The following is a 14,829-nucleotide window of genomic DNA, read 5'->3' as shown; positions in this document are numbered from 1 at the left end:
CACACTTGTAGGACCACCAACACTAAGGCATTTTCAATTAGTGGCACGGGAAACGCGTGGGAGGAGCATCGAGTGAGTCAAGCCTTAAATAGTTTAAGTTCCCATTTAAGCACACAGTTGTGGTCATCATAATGAGATCTAAAATAATGGTTTTAAAACTGCAAAATACCTTAAAACTAAACTTTGTAAATAGAAAATTTAGATTTAATTCCTTTTAGGATATATTTCTAAACCTCGGCGGTTTCCCAAATAGCAAAAATCTTTTTTAGATAGTATTAATTAATAAAAAACACAAGATTACATTTTTTTTTATAAAATACATGTTCTTTATATGTTTACGGGAAGTAATTGTCAAGGAACATAAAAACTATTGAAACAAAAGAGCCGATCAGATGAGAACTACACACTTGGGACACTTGAGAAACGCAATTTAAAGACTATTACCACAACTTATCAAACAGCTCCATGAAAGTGTCAAAGACCATGAACGTTAAGCCACCTTCAATCCACATGCGGCTTAACCGCGGTATTGTGCCCTTGTAGAAGGCAGCGGGACCTTCGTTCTGGAGAATCATTTTCGCACAGTGGGCGGTGTTTTTGTACTTGGAGGCCTCAAGGCTCTGCATTCGCGTCTTGATCACATCCAGGGGGTTGTTTCCCAACACAGAAGCAGCCCCGGCAATGGTACCGAACACACCCACCAGCAACTTGGGCACCGGCTTTTTCGGATCATCGCCCTTGTATAGATCCTTGAGTGTCTCCAGCCCAAAGAATCGGATGGCCTGGTTGGAGCCCTGCTTTAGAACGGTGGCTGTAAGGCCCTGGTAGATGCCTTTGATGCCGTCCGTTTTGATGATCTGTCCCACTCCGTTGAAAAAGCCCTTAAACTTTGGATTGGGACTGCGCTGGTCATTGATGAATTTCGTTTTGATGGTCTCCATCGGGGTGACTGCTACAATGCCCTCGGCAACTCCAGCACCCAAGCCACATAGTAGCTTGGCAGTGCCGCTTAGTTGTCCCTTGGAGTCCACAGAATTCGCTTTTAGGCACTCAAAGACCGCAAACCTTCAGAATAAATTTAAAAATTTGTTGTTATCAGAAACCAAACACTTGTTACCTTGACGCCGTCTTGGGAACGCTGCCGTAGAGTAGGACACTGAGACCGCGGTAGAGCCCAAAGAATCCTTTCTGCTGCACTGTTTTCTTTACGCAGTCGAGGCTACCGGTGTATTTGTTTGCTCCCTTCTCGTCCAGCTGGAGCTGGGTTTTCACAAACTCAGTTGGATATGTGATGCAGATCTCTATAACACCCGCAGCTGCGCCGGCCATAATGCTTTTAAGACCCTTATCCCCGCACAGCCCCATAGCAGCTCCAGTCTCTGTCATCCAGGGACGCTGACGATACTGGCTAACCAGGACTACGCCCGGACGATCCATGCTAACAAAAGAAGGGGATAAGTACTGCTGAGGGGCAAACTTGTTCCTTAAAGCTTGGATTAAGCTCCTAATCATCACTATCATCATTCTTATAACTGCTATATCCCATTCGTAAAATCATACTTACATTTAAAAGAACTAAGTGTTTGGTGTTCAATATTTAAAAGACCTTAGTGTTTGGTGTACAATATTTAACCGAAACTGTGGATTTCTTGATATTTGTAATTGGGAATACATTTTGAGTTTTGTGTCTAAGCACATCTAAACTTTATTTATTAGCTGAAAGAGAAGCTTGTAAAGAAAACATTGAAAATATAAAAGCACTTCAGTGTTTTGGTTTATTCAAATGCATTTGGAAATCAGCCCCCCGATGGGGGTATTCTTCTCGCATACACCGACTGCTGGTGTACGGGTGCTAAATCATAAATTAACATTAGGCTGAGCGTGCAGTTCCGTTTTTTGTTAGTCAATAACAATAGTAGCTATCTGAGTTAGTTGCGATGCATGTAGTCGAATGATTATAGTTGTAGATCAGTCATGGACAGCTCCTGTCGCTTAGACAGCCTTGTAGACGCGCACGCACTTCACGCTGCCAATGGTGAGGGTCTGCCGGTAAGAAAGGGGAACAAGTAAGGATTTTGATCACAAGATAATAGTCAGCAGGATACTCACGGTGATCAGCTCGCCATCGTTGAACTCGCGGACAATGGTGGTGGGCTTGTCGCCCTTCTGCTCCTGCGTGAGCTTGTTGCCATCGAGGGTGATGATGCTCTTCACGTTGCGACCGTCCAGGGTCTCCTCATCGAACTCCACGCCCAGCTTGAAGCTGATGGAGGAGGTCTTGAAGGTCGAGGTGGTGGTCATGGTGTAGGTATCACCCTCCAGAGTCACCTCCACGGTGGGGCTCAGGCTGTTGCCCATCTTGCGCGTCACCAGACCGACGCCTGCGAAATAAAATATAAAATTTGATGAAAAGGTCAGAAATCGGGAACTAAGGGCAGGGAATGATGAATGAATGAAAAATTGGAATGCGAGAGATGAATTATGGGCAGAGTGCACATAATTGAATTAGCCCAACAAACTCGGAGACCCAACAAGATCGGCCACAATGCAAATCATATTTTATTTAATTAAAAATAATAAAGCCGAGTCACGAAGCCGAAGCAGTGCAGACTCCGCACGTCAAAAGTCGTGCTCAAGGTTAACGAACAATGCGGGCTTCTCCTCCTCCGGAGGCTTATCAATTGGCAAGCCCCTCTATATATAGATCGGGCGGGTACAGCACCTTATCTCCTCAGTAGTGCATTTAATAAAAATAAAAAAAAAATTATAAATGCGAACATCCCGTTTGCAACAGACAGGGTTCTTGAGAAAAGCTCACCATGAGGGTTTATTCAATATTAAAGATAATCTCTTCAAAATGATATGCATTTGGCAGTTTCCGGGGCCTGTCAACTTCGAATCGATAGTTTCAAGAGGAATAACCGAAGCTATACCGCAAAATCGAAGATAAGCCATGTCATATAGCCATTAAATGATAAGTCACGTAATTATTTGCTGGCAGTTGTTAATTGCACTCTTTATATTTCTATATTTCTTTTAAACTCACAATGTATGGCCATGCCTCATTAGGTTCTAGTAAAAAACACGTCTCGAGAGCAATTAAACAAAGTAAAAACCTAATAATAGCTGGCAATTATCGAGGGAGAAGGAATGAGCGAAGAAAGCAAGACCTCTCTTGACCTCAGGCTTTCTATCGGTTTTATTTGGAGCGATTGTACATTTATCAAGCCAGCCAATAGGGCCAATCAATTATGCTCAATTATGTATGTGCGACGACAAGCTTGTAGCCTGTATTTGGTTCTTTGCAAGCCCCCCCCGAGTCAAGTGTCAACCGTCTGTCGCCGCGCGATAACTTCCTACCCATGGGAACCCAGCAACTGTACCCAGAGATCGATTTATATGCATCGTATATGTATATATGATTCGAGAACCTTGAATAGATTAGGCTCGGCTGCAATTTCGAGCTACGGTCAACGATAGGGCCCGGCATGGCCAGCTTGCCCAAAGTGCAGACTGTAATCGTTGCCCAATTATCGTGACCATCCACCCCACACATATATAGGCATATAGTTTATCGCATTTATATATGACAGCTGATAACCATTGCCGAGGCTCCCAGCCACAACAGGTTGTTTTTGGGCTTTGTTTGGATTTGAAAACTGAGATCTACGTGGCCCTGTCTGGAGAACCAAGTCTAGCGTTGAAACCAAAACCGCAAGACGAGAAAAGTTCTGGCTTACTTGAGGTCTGGAAAATAATTCCGGACCTCAAACTGGCGCGACATCTCCGGTTTCCCAATATACACAACATGTCATCCCCCACCCACACCGGCGGATATAGGATTAGTCTAGACTGGGGCACTGTAAAAAAAAAAAAATTAATAATTAAATGTTAGGTAAAATATTTAGGTTTATGGGATAGAGTCCAAGTTCAAGTTATAATAAACCCAGATAATAACGTGTAGACTAGAGTTTAGACTCTAGACAGACATCGGGGCGAAAGATCAGAACTTATTTTTTAGTAGACAGACAAGTTAATGGCCCGGGGCAAAGTTCAGTCGGAACTTTCCCCGAAAAATCTGGCATACGGTATATATACGACACCTGTCGAGAAAGGCTAATGTCACGATGATTTTATGATGAAGTGACTCAAAGAAAGGGGCCAAAGTACAGCCCGTTTAATTAGTTTTTGGGTTTATGGCGCCGCCAAGAGATAGATAAGCTTTTAGTGCTCTTATACTTTTTGCACTCTGATTCGCAACTGTAAATTTTTTTCGGCAAGCTAAGCACGTTTTTTGGTTCTTGCATCTCTCCCTTTCTCTGCGGATGTTCCCTCTATTGATTTTCATCTTCCACTAACACACAGGCATATGGAGAGTTTGCAAAAACACACAAACACACACACACACTGCAGAAAAAGCCGGCTGGTTGATTTCGGTGGCGTGTTTTTCGGGTTTCCGGTCCCCCCCCCCTGACTCTCTTGTGATTTATGGAATGCAGCATTGCGGACTTTTTTCACTTTCTGTAAACTTACCCAGCTCCTTCATGTACTCATCGAAGTTCTCGGATTTGTCGAGCTTGTACTTCTTTCCAACGAACGATGCCATTTTAACGGTAGGTCTAGTCTGTGGTTCTGCACAAGATATTCACTTTTCAAAATTTTCGGAGCGAATAAAATTTACTTTGCGGTGCCGGTCTTTTATACTGTTGAGAAGCCGGCATAGGGATGGAAAGCTCTATCGATAATAACAAAGCTTTCAGGCACACCGATGGTTTTCCGTTTAATTTTAAAACAATTTTCTTGTTATTTTCTGTTTAGAAATTATTTTGAAGAAAATACAACTAAAAGTACATCTTAGAAATTAAAATCGAATTTTATATTCCGATTTCTATAATTATTTTTATGAATATTAACAAAATATATAAGGAAACTACATAGTGTTAAACTAAAAATATTTATTTTTATAAATAAAAAATATTTTACAATGGGAAAAATAGTTTTGTTTTTATATATAATAAATATTTATAAATATATTATTTTATTAAAAAAATCGATAGTGTCGTAAACTTAGTGCCAGCTCTAGTTAACAACTACCACAAATTGAACAAAGCTTTTTCTCACTCTTGCTCTCTGAAAAGTTGCTGAGGCGAATGCTGCGTTGCTTGTGTATTTTTTTATGCCTGTTTGCCGGATAAGAGCAAACATTAAATGATCTGTCTTGGGATCGGCTTACCTGATGCAAAACCGCGTACAGTTTATACATAGTATATTGCATTGGTGGTATATCGGCGCAACAGAGTTTTTTTTATTTTTTTTGTTATGTAAAGCTGGTTTTTTGGCGCTCTCCAAAATAAGAACGGTTCCATGTATGCGATCCGTTAGTCATTTCTCCTCTCCCTCTCACGTGTCGTCAGTTAGAGCCCCCAGACCAGCCCCTCTTTCACCTCATCGTAAGCTATCGCTTGCAGCCTTAATTGATTCAAAGGTGCCGGCCTAATAACGGGAACTATGTTCATTTGCAGCAGCCATGCAATTTATAAATGTATTAAAAAATATCTTGATATGAATAAAGCTTTAAAAACAGACGAATTTTCGAGATTTTAAACATATATTTTAAGACTTTAAAAATAGCCTTTTGCTGCAAAATATTTACTCTTTAAGATACTTTTGAACCCCCACAATTAGTTTGACGTATACTTAATATGCTATACTAACACACAATACACAATAATTAAATAATTCAGATACAACATTGTCTAGTTACATATACCTATCTTTTCTATATCCATATCTTTTTACTCCATATCTACCCTTGTGCGAAATAGTGATTCCCAGTCCAAAAATGCTGATAGTATTCAATAAACGTCTATGTGCATAAGCTTTAAATTTTTAGTAAAAATTTTTTACCCATCCATAAAACTTTTTATGGCTTTTCCAAAATCGATTAACTTGGTCAATTCACATTAGAAAATTAATAAAGCTCATATTATTATTATGGAGAAAACACTTACGTGAAAATTATAGAACAATCAATGTTATTTAAAAACCGGAACCAAAACGTATTTTTTTTTTTTTTTTTTTTGTCTTTATAAGCAAAAACCTGTTTTATAGAGATTAAAATTGATGTTTTATTGGCTCTAAGACGAATTCGCATTTCTATTTCTATTTGAATTCTGCGCGGAAGTCTTAGACATTTCTATTGATCCAGGTGTTCATGCTTCAAAATAGCTAAAAATTGGTGTTATGAAAGCTATCTACCCACATGTACATATGTACATTTGCCCATTTTAAAGGAGCTCCTCTGTGGGTCAGTGGCACCAATTGAAAACTCACGGGAACTGCTAAGTGATCATGTGCATAGGTATAAATAACTTTCGACACAATTCGTTGCATATTATCATTGTGAATATCTTTTGAAAAGTCGCCGCTGAATTGTAATCTAATCAAGCACTTCCTTCCACCCAAGCCCAAGCCCAATCCAATGCAATATTGAGATTACCCACGATCTCCACAAGCCGGCCGGCCCATCCTCTGCTGGGTGGCAACTATGTACTTATATGTCTGTATATATTTACGTTTATCTGTATTCGTGCTTAAATGAGTAAGAACAGACCTTCCGATTTCGTTAGGTGCCTTCAGTTATCGTATTAATTCAATTAGCAATTCGTAGACCTCCTCATTCGTCAACCACCCCATACATTTATATGGCCGATTATAAAAGTTCTTAACTTTAACCTATTTCCATTTTTCGGATTGGAAATAAACAATCGTTATATTTAAGTACAAATGACGAATATCCCGATTGCATATTAATAGTGGGTTTGAATGGTTTGACTTATTTTTTATAAATTTTAAACATATGTTCATCCGTTCTATTTTGAATGAAAATATGTAAATAATTAATCTAAAAATTGTAGTATTTTAATTTATTTTTTAATTTGATCTCTTTAATGATTTTCCACCCCTGAAGGTTTAAATATAACTTTTGCCTAAAGTAAACTAATATTATTTTTATTTTATTTTTATTTATTTATTTTTTTAATTATAGACTTTTAAATAAACTCTTAAAATAACGGTTTTTCTTTAACCTATTTTATTTTTATCCCTTTTCAGCTATCTTTTGGGCTTTCCTAAACAAACCCAAAAGTATGCAGTATAAATCGCATATTGTCATTCGTAAAGATGACAACTGGCATTACTTTTCCAGACCGTTAAATTCATCTTTCACCTTTTATAATACATCTGAGTTTTTTTTCTCAGAATTTTCAAATGTACATATGACACCTTTAACATCTAGAGGATCATTCGCGTACGAGTACGTCAACAAATTTGCAAACTAATAGAATGTTTGCCAGATAAAAGGCGTATCATAATTACACATTATTACTGATTACAAGAGTCATACGAAATGGGGAAAACAGGCGTTGGGAGGCCTTCTTATCACTCGATATAAGGTACAAGAGAGACCTTTAGGATAGGAGAGGGAAGAATGGGAGAGCACAGAATGGAAGAATTTAAAACAAGAGAGAGAAGAACAGAAGAGCAAAGTTTGGAAGAGAGAGCATAGTCCATAGATCACAGAGCCAGTTAACCATCCCCCCATTGGGGCTCCAGAGAGATGGAGAGCTTACTGAGAGCCCCAGATAGCCGGTGGCCAGCGAGAGAGTACCGTTCCGATCTTAACCTGACACAACAAGTGCGGAGAGTGAACACTGAGAAAAAATATGAGTTTCAGGAAATTGCCAAATATTTCTATTATAATAATAAGTATCTTTAAAAATATACAGATTTTATTTTATTGTTTAAATATTAAAGAAGAAGGGGATAGCACAGACAGAGATATTTCTTGGCTCGCGAGTTGGGTCCTTGTTATATATACATATATATAGGTCCTTAAATTAATTTTAATATTAATAACATTTAATATATTTTTAACTAACAATAATATATTTCAGTATTAATTTCTCTGAGTGTAGTAGCGCAAATATTTAATGGAAGTGCGAGAGCGGAGCGCATTAGAACAAACGGAGTGTCGGACCGGACGACGTCGTGGATCGAGCAGCGTACTAAGCCATGCGTATTCCCATATGGATCCGATAAGTTCGATGTGGACAAAAGCGAATTAGAAATACAGCGCAACGCCACCGATGACGAAATTCGGCTGTAACAGAGATAGAAGTGAACTGAAGTGATCTCTGGGGAGCAGCAGCCTGCCCAGTCGAGGCGTAGGAATAAAATCAAATGCCAAGTGATATTACCAGTGCGGCAGTGGAAAAGTTTACTCCCTTCGGACGCGATTAGAAATCGAAGTTCGAGATACAAGATACAAGATCTGAAATATCTGAAGTTTCTCGCTCGCTCGCTCGCTCCCTGCTAATGCCAAACTAATTATATTAGAGTCGAGCGCGTGTCCCCTTTCGGATCGGAAAGTGCTAATCAACCGCTGGCTAATTCAAAGACAATCAATCCACCCAGCTAAAACAAGTCCCCTGTAATGCCAGAGTGCATATAGTGCAATTCAACTCCAATTAGTGTAATCCAACCTGCCAATCCACCAGCCATGCAGTCAATGAAAGCCGATGAACTGCCGGAGAATCCGCGCGAGCGCTCCAATCCCCTATCCTCGCTCTTTTTTTGGTGAGTTATTATAATTTTTTAAGTTTATAGAAGCATAAATTAAGATCTTCTTCAAAGATGCTTAGTCATTTATGTTTATAAGATAATCACACAGATTATACACAAATTGTGTGTTCAAAACCTTCGTCTTGTGAAATGTAAACAAGCTTTAAATAGTTCTTCTTACGAATATATAAAAAGATCCCACAGATTAGAGCCGCTTTGATAAGAGAATTAACCCCATTGATGACTAGTCTAGGTGCTATTTTTCGTTGTATGGAGAACGCTTTTAGATTCAGATTCAGGGCAAGGGGATTTTGGGTTGCCATGACGGAGCTGGCAACGCGACAGCACTGACAAGTTGATTATTTCATTCAATGGCTCGCTTAATTTGCATGACCGAGTCGTGGAAATCTTTACCCATTCGGCTGAAGCCCAGAGCCCGGAGAGTCCGGAGCTTTATTCAATTGGCAACCAATTGAAGGCGACACTTTGCCAGGGCTGCTCCATTCTTTGGAACTTCTCCTAGAGAGAAACAAGCCACAATAACTATGATATCCGAACGTGATAACTGGATAGGAAAAGTGCTGGCAAATGGAATGAATCACAGGGTGTGGATATACTCAGTTCAGTCAAGCCTTCAAACATCAAAGCTTTATCAGCCATGCAGAAATTTGATTTAGAGACACTTTAACTTGCTGATTAGATTTAAATTCAAACATTTCATTATGTTTAGTTAGTTAGGTAATTATTTCTGGTCATTACTGTCTGCGGTCGGTCTTTGATAAAAAATATATATAATAAATTTCATAGTGACGTTGCCTTTATAAATGTTGACTTATCAGAAAACTTGAGTGCATTGTTGCTAGATAAATATATCACACAGTAATGTATCATTATTATTTTTTTCCGTAGCATGTAATTGCTCATTTCCATTGTTACTGGATTTGGAGATACAAAAACTTCATTTTGACCGTGACATACTAGAATTATATTGCTGCATTGGCTAGCAACTGTTTTTCTCTCGTTTTTTGTTCTGATAAGCCACCGGGAATGTCACTTGTCTTCTCTTAGTATTATTTTTTTTTTGGGTGTCATCACATAAGAATTATCAGTATCAGTCCCTGATAAGAGAAAGCCTTCCGTTAATTATATTTTCGTTGTACTCTCAATAAAATGTGGTTTTACCTTGCCTACGTGATGCTGTTCCCACCTGAAGTTTTGCCATGCCCGTGCTTTTCAAGGGGCGGAAGAAGACCCTGGAGCAGAAAGACCTTTATAGGGCACTCAAAGAGCACAAGTCAGGTGAGTTTATCTATCTATTAAGTTTTCAAAGAAGACTATAAGTATTAATGTAAGTTTCCTCCAATATGTAGACTCTCTGGGAGATCGTTTGTGTACCGCTTGGGATGAGCAAGTGGCCAAAAATGGGACACCAAGTCTGGGTCGAGCCCTGATGAAGGTTTTTGGCTGGAAGTTGTTAGTAACTGGTTTTTCCCTGTTCCTCCAGGAATTCCTAACTAAGTGAGTAGTTTCGGAGAAGGAACAATTACAAGAAAAACCCACTAGCTCCATTTATTATTCCCATCCAGGGTCACACAGCCCATTTGCTTATTCGGGGTAATGGCCTACTTTTCCGGAAATGATCCGGACCTCACCAAGGCCCAGCTCTATGCCGCTGGCCTGATAGCGGGCTCTGTGTTCAGTGTTTTAATTGGACATCCCTATATGTTGGGGCTACTCCATCTGGGCATGAAAATGCGTGTTGGTAAGTGATTTCTATACCTAGTTTTAATTTGACCTCAACTAATCTCCTTGTGTTTGCAGCTCTCAGCAGCCTCATTTATAGAAAGGCTCTACGGCTAAGTAGAACAGCTTTAGGCGACACCACCGTGGGTCAGGTGGTCAATCTCCTGTCCAACGATGTGGGACGCTTCGATTCGGTTCTAATCAACGTACACTACCTGTGGATAGCTCCGATGGAGCTGATTCTAGTCACCTACCTGATGTACCGAGAGGTAAGTGGGTGGTTAGGATACCGGAGAGAGAGAGAATGTTTCTAATAAAACCGGTTCTGAAACAGTTCGATTCGCCCTTTTGAGTTGTTTGAACGTGACCCTGAATCATGAATATTAAACAAAAATGAGTAGGGGACTTTTTAAGGTTTGTCTTGGCATAATGCATAACCTTCTCCCGGCAAGCTGTTGTAGAGCAAAATCAAACAACAAATATTAATGCTTTCCCCTGGATATAGCCATACCCCAGACCATTTAGGGTTTACTTATTCAAACATTTAGCTATCAGTGAATAGTTTGGCTTTGAATATAAATGTTGACTAATTATTATTAATTACTTTTTGTACATACACAAACGGCTGATCAATTACAAAATCAGTAAATGGAAGTTAAATTTAATATGGAGAGGAAATAATGTTTATAATAATATAATGTGATTTTTATTTAAATAATAGTTATGTGAAATATAACAAAGTTCTTTCTTTCAGATTGGAATATCTTCTCTGTTTGGCATAGCTATAATGCTGCTCTTTCTACCCTTCCAATCCTACCTGGGCAAACGGACCAGTGTGCTCCGACTGCGGACTGCCTTGCGCACCGATGAACGCGTCCGGATGATGAACGAGATTATCTCAGGCATTCAGGTGATCAAGATGTATGCCTGGGAGAAGCCCTTTGGCAAAGTAGTGGAGCTAACACGCTTCAATGAGATGCTGTGCATCAAGCAAGTCAACTACATACGCGGCATTCTCATCTCCTTCGCCATGTTCCTGTCCCGTGTCTTCGTCTCCTCCAGTCTTATTGCCTTTGTCCTGCTGGGGAACATCCTTAATGCCGAGAAGGCCTTCTTTGTCACCGCCTACTACAATATCCTGCGACGCTCTGTGACTATGTTCTTCCCGCAAGGCATCTCCCAGTTTGCTGAGCTCCTGGTCTCTGTGCGTCGCCTGGAGACGTTCATGCACCGACCAGAGACTCAGGTCAGGGATAAGTCAAAAAGTCCCGCTCCCGCACCAAAAGGGGATTCACTAAATGGAGACAGTCCCAAGAGCAATGGTCTGTCGGAGAATCTGATCGAGTTCAATCAGTTCCAGGCCCGCTGGGAGAGCCATTCGGTGGAGCCCACGCTGGAGGACATAAATCTGCAGCTGGGACGTCGCAAACTGGTGGCCGTCATTGGACCCGTGGGAGCTGGCAAGTCCAGCTTAATTCAGGCAGTGCTTGGCGAGTTGCCGGCGGAGAGCGGAAGCTTAAGGGTCAGTGGAAGTTATTCTTATGCCGCCCAGGAGCCTTGGCTCTTCACTGGCTCCGTGCGTCAAAACATTCTATTCGGCTTGGAGTGGGACAAGCATCGCTATCGCACCGTGGTCAAGAAGTGCGCCCTGGAGAGAGACTTTGAGCTATTGCCATATGGCGACAAGACAATCGTGGGCGAGCGTGGAGCTTCGCTTTCGGGTGGCCAAAAGGCCAGGATTAGTTTGGCGCGGGCGGTGTATCGACGAGCGGACATTTACCTGCTGGATGATCCCCTTAGCGCCGTGGATACCCATGTGGGACGCCATCTCTTCGACCAGTGCATGCGCGGTTACTTGCGAAGCGATCTTGTGATTCTGGTCACGCACCAGCTGCAGTTTCTGGAGCAGGCTGACCTAATTGTGATAATGGATAAGGGTCGCGTTAGCGCCATGGGCACGTACTCATCCATGAAGCGCAGTGGCTTGGACTTTGCTCAACTTCTCACGGCACCCAATAAAGAGGATGAGGCACTGGAGGAGACAGAGTTTGCCATAGGCGACGGTGTGGATCGCTTGGGTGTGCCCTCACTGAGCAGAAGAGACAGCAAGATCAGCAAGCCGAGCACGCGGAACAACAGCTTCACCTCGTTGAGCTCCATGGCGGAATCAATGGCCCAGGAGGCGGCATTGCAGCTGCAGGAGACACGAGTGGAGGGCAAGATCGGTCTGGGACTGTACAAGGAGTATTTGACAGCGGGCAGCAGCTGGTTTATGCTCTCCTTCATGGTGTTTCTCTGCCTGGCCACGCAGATCCTGTGCTCATTTGCGGATTACTTTTTGTCTTATTGGGTGGACAAAAACACCGATGGCACTGACATAAGCTCAGATCCGGAGGATATGTACTACTTTGCCGCCCTCAATGTGGCCGTGGTGGTCTTCACCATCGTTCGGACAATGCTCTTCTACAAAATGGCCATGCACAGCTCCACGCATTTGCACAATGCCATGTATCGCGGCATAACCAGAGCTGCCATGTACTTCTTCAACACGAATCCCTCGGGTCGCATTCTGAACCGCTTCTCCAAGGATCTGGGACAAGTGGACGAAGTCCTGCCCTCTGTTATGCTGGATGTGGTACAGATCTTCCTCACTCTGCTCGGCATCATCATTGTGATCTGCATCACCAATCCCTACTATCTGATCCTGACGCTTGCCCTGGCAATTATTTTCTATTACATAAGAGAGTTCTACCTGAAGACTTCGAGGGATGTTAAACGATTGGAGGCGGTGGCCAGGTCGCCGATTTACTCGCATCTGGGAGCCACCATCAGTGGCTTGCCGACAATTCGTGCTTTGGGAGCTCAGAAGGAACTGATAGCTGAGTTTGACAATCTTCAGGATCTGCATAGCTCCGGCTATTACACATTCCTGGCCACGAATCGAGCCTTTGGCTATTATCTGGACTGCTTCTGCACGCTGTATATTGTTATCATCATCCTCAATTACTTTATTAACCCACCGAAAAGTCCCGGCGAGGTGGGCTTGGCCATTACCCAAGCAATGGGCATGACGGGAATGGTGCAGTGGGGCATGCGCCAGTCGGCGGAGCTGGAAAACACAATGACCGCAGTGGAACGAGTGGTGGAGTACGACGAAATCGAACCAGAGGGTGAGTTTGAGTCCCGAGAGGGTAAGAAACCCCCACCGAATTGGCCCGAAAGGGGCGAGATCATCACAGAGGATCTGTGTCTGCGCTACTTCCCGGATCCCCAGGCTAAGTATGTGCTCAAAGCACTGAATTTCCGTATCCGACCTTGCGAAAAGGTGGGCATCGTTGGACGCACTGGAGCGGGCAAGTCATCGCTGATCAACGCCCTCTTCCGACTGTCCTACAACGAAGGCATCATCACCATCGACGAGAGGGACACGTCTGAGATGGGACTCTTCGATCTCCGCAGCAAGATATCCATTATACCCCAGGAGCCAGTGCTTTTCTCCGGCAGCATGCGTTACAACCTGGATCCCTTCGAGGAGTACAACGATGCCAAGCTGTGGGAGGCCCTCGAAGAAGTCAAATTGAAGCCTCTGATTGCTGAACTGCCCAGTGGACTGCAGAGCAAGATTAGCGAAGGGGGCGCCAATTTCAGCGTGGGCCAGCGCCAGTTGGTGTGCCTGGCGAGAGCGATTCTTCGGGAGAATCGGGTCCTTGTGATGGATGAAGCTACGGCCAATGTAGACCCACAGACGGATGCCTTGATACAGGCCACAATCCGGAGTAAATTCCGCGACTGCACGGTGCTGACCATAGCCCATCGACTCAACACGATCATGGACTCGGATCGCGTGCTTGTGATGGATGCCGGTCATCTGGTGGAGTTTGGTTCACCTTACGAACTCTTAACGGCCACCGAGTCTAAGATCTTCCATGGCATGGTGATGGAAACGGGTCAGAAAAGCTTTGACAGCCTCCTCAAGGTAGCCGAGAAGGTGAGCTTTTGGAAATTCATGAATACTTTTCATTTATTAATATATTTTCTTGCAGGCCCATCTGGAGGCGGGGAAACCGAAATCGGAGTAGATCCGATGGCTCTGGTTTATACTTAGTATATTAAGGTCTCAACTCCTGCAAATTTGTACCTAATCCAGCCAGCTGCATTTAAGTTAATTTGCTACTTAAAGTATTATATGCCTTCGAACCTTACATACCCTACACATAGATTTACTGAAGCAGCCCATCGAATGGTTAAATACATAAAGAGTCTCAAATATTAAGACTAATTTTAATTTTTCAATTATATAAAAAGGCAATATAAAACAAAGGGTTGAGGTAAGGTTATGGAGAAGAGAGAAAGGTTGGCTCTAGTTTTCCAAATTTAATATAATCGAGAACTCAAAGGATAAAAACGGCTAAGATCATTTATATATTAACTTATATTAATGAAAAATTCGGATCTGCCAAATTA

The 14,829-nt window shown here is 42.2% G+C and overlaps 3 protein-coding genes across 3 annotated transcripts; 1 reads left to right on the top strand and 2 right to left on the bottom strand.

Moving 5' to 3' along the window:
* Positions 1–297: 297 nt before the first annotated feature.
* sea (mitochondrial citrate transporter scheggia) lies at positions 298–1,717 on the bottom strand. The gene is made up of 3 exons (XM_017163133.3): positions 1,565–1,717; positions 1,118–1,438; positions 298–1,065 (listed from the first exon to the last, which is right to left on the bottom strand). The coding sequence occupies exons 2-3, from the start codon at positions 1,435–1,437 to the stop codon at positions 441–443; spliced, it is 945 nt and encodes a 314-aa protein (XP_017018622.1). The 5' UTR covers position 1,438; positions 1,565–1,717; the 3' UTR covers positions 298–440.
* Positions 1,718–1,750: 33 nt separating this feature from the next.
* On the bottom strand, positions 1,751–4,692 carry fabp (fatty acid binding protein). The gene is made up of 3 exons (XM_017163134.3): positions 4,534–4,692; positions 2,110–2,381; positions 1,751–2,043 (listed from the first exon to the last, which is right to left on the bottom strand). Exons 1-3 carry the CDS (start codon positions 4,604–4,606, stop codon positions 1,993–1,995), a joined length of 396 nt encoding a protein of 131 aa, XP_017018623.1. The 5' UTR covers positions 4,607–4,692; the 3' UTR covers positions 1,751–1,992.
* Positions 4,693–8,035: 3,343 nt separating this feature from the next.
* On the top strand, positions 8,036–14,634 carry Mrp4 (Multidrug resistance protein 4). Its single transcript, XM_017163200.3, has 7 exons — positions 8,036–8,637; positions 9,836–9,921; positions 9,993–10,140; positions 10,209–10,384; positions 10,444–10,634; positions 11,120–14,353; positions 14,409–14,634. The coding sequence occupies exons 1-7, from the start codon at positions 8,561–8,563 to the stop codon at positions 14,442–14,444; spliced, it is 3,948 nt and encodes a 1,315-aa protein (XP_017018689.1). The 5' UTR covers positions 8,036–8,560; the 3' UTR covers positions 14,445–14,634.
* Positions 14,635–14,829: the final 195 nt, after the last annotated feature.

The sequence above is a fragment of the Drosophila kikkawai genome, chromosome 3R (genome assembly GCF_030179895.1).
Source record: "Drosophila kikkawai strain 14028-0561.14 chromosome 3R, DkikHiC1v2, whole genome shotgun sequence".
Classification (NCBI taxonomy): Eukaryota; Metazoa; Arthropoda; class Insecta; order Diptera; family Drosophilidae; genus Drosophila; species Drosophila kikkawai.
The sequence above is the reverse complement of the archived record's forward strand: the minus strand, read 5'-3'. Positions and strand labels throughout refer to the sequence as shown.

What these genes read in the sequence shown, in the direction of transcription:
- sea (XM_017163133.3), bottom strand. Translation starts at nt 1,437, where the DNA reads ATGGATCGTCCGGGCGTAGTCCTGGTTAGCCAGTATCGTCAGCGTCCC. An exon ending in GTTCCCAAGACGGCGTCAAG is followed by an intron (nt 1,066 to 1,117) that starts GTAACAAGTGTT and finishes TTTATTCTGAAG; the next exon opens with GTTTGCGGTCTTTGAGTGCC.
- fabp (XM_017163134.3), bottom strand. Translation starts at nt 4,606, where the DNA reads ATGGCATCGTTCGTTGGAAAGAAGTACAAGCTCGACAAATCCGAGAAC. An exon ending in TGAGTACATGAAGGAGCTGG is followed by an intron (nt 2,382 to 4,533) that starts GTAAGTTTACAG and finishes TTTATTTCGCAG; the next exon opens with GCGTCGGTCTGGTGACGCGC. An exon ending in ACGATGGCGAGCTGATCACC is followed by an intron (nt 2,044 to 2,109) that starts GTGAGTATCCTG and finishes TCTTACCGGCAG; the next exon opens with ACCCTCACCATTGGCAGCGT.
- Mrp4 (XM_017163200.3), top strand. Translation starts at nt 8,561, where the DNA reads ATGCAGTCAATGAAAGCCGATGAACTGCCGGAGAATCCGCGCGAGCGC. An exon ending in CCTACCTGATGTACCGAGAG is followed by an intron (nt 10,635 to 11,119) that starts GTAAGTGGGTGG and finishes TCTTTCTTTCAG; the next exon opens with ATTGGAATATCTTCTCTGTT. An exon ending in TCCTCAAGGTAGCCGAGAAG is followed by an intron (nt 14,354 to 14,408) that starts GTGAGCTTTTGG and finishes ATTTTCTTGCAG; the next exon opens with GCCCATCTGGAGGCGGGGAA.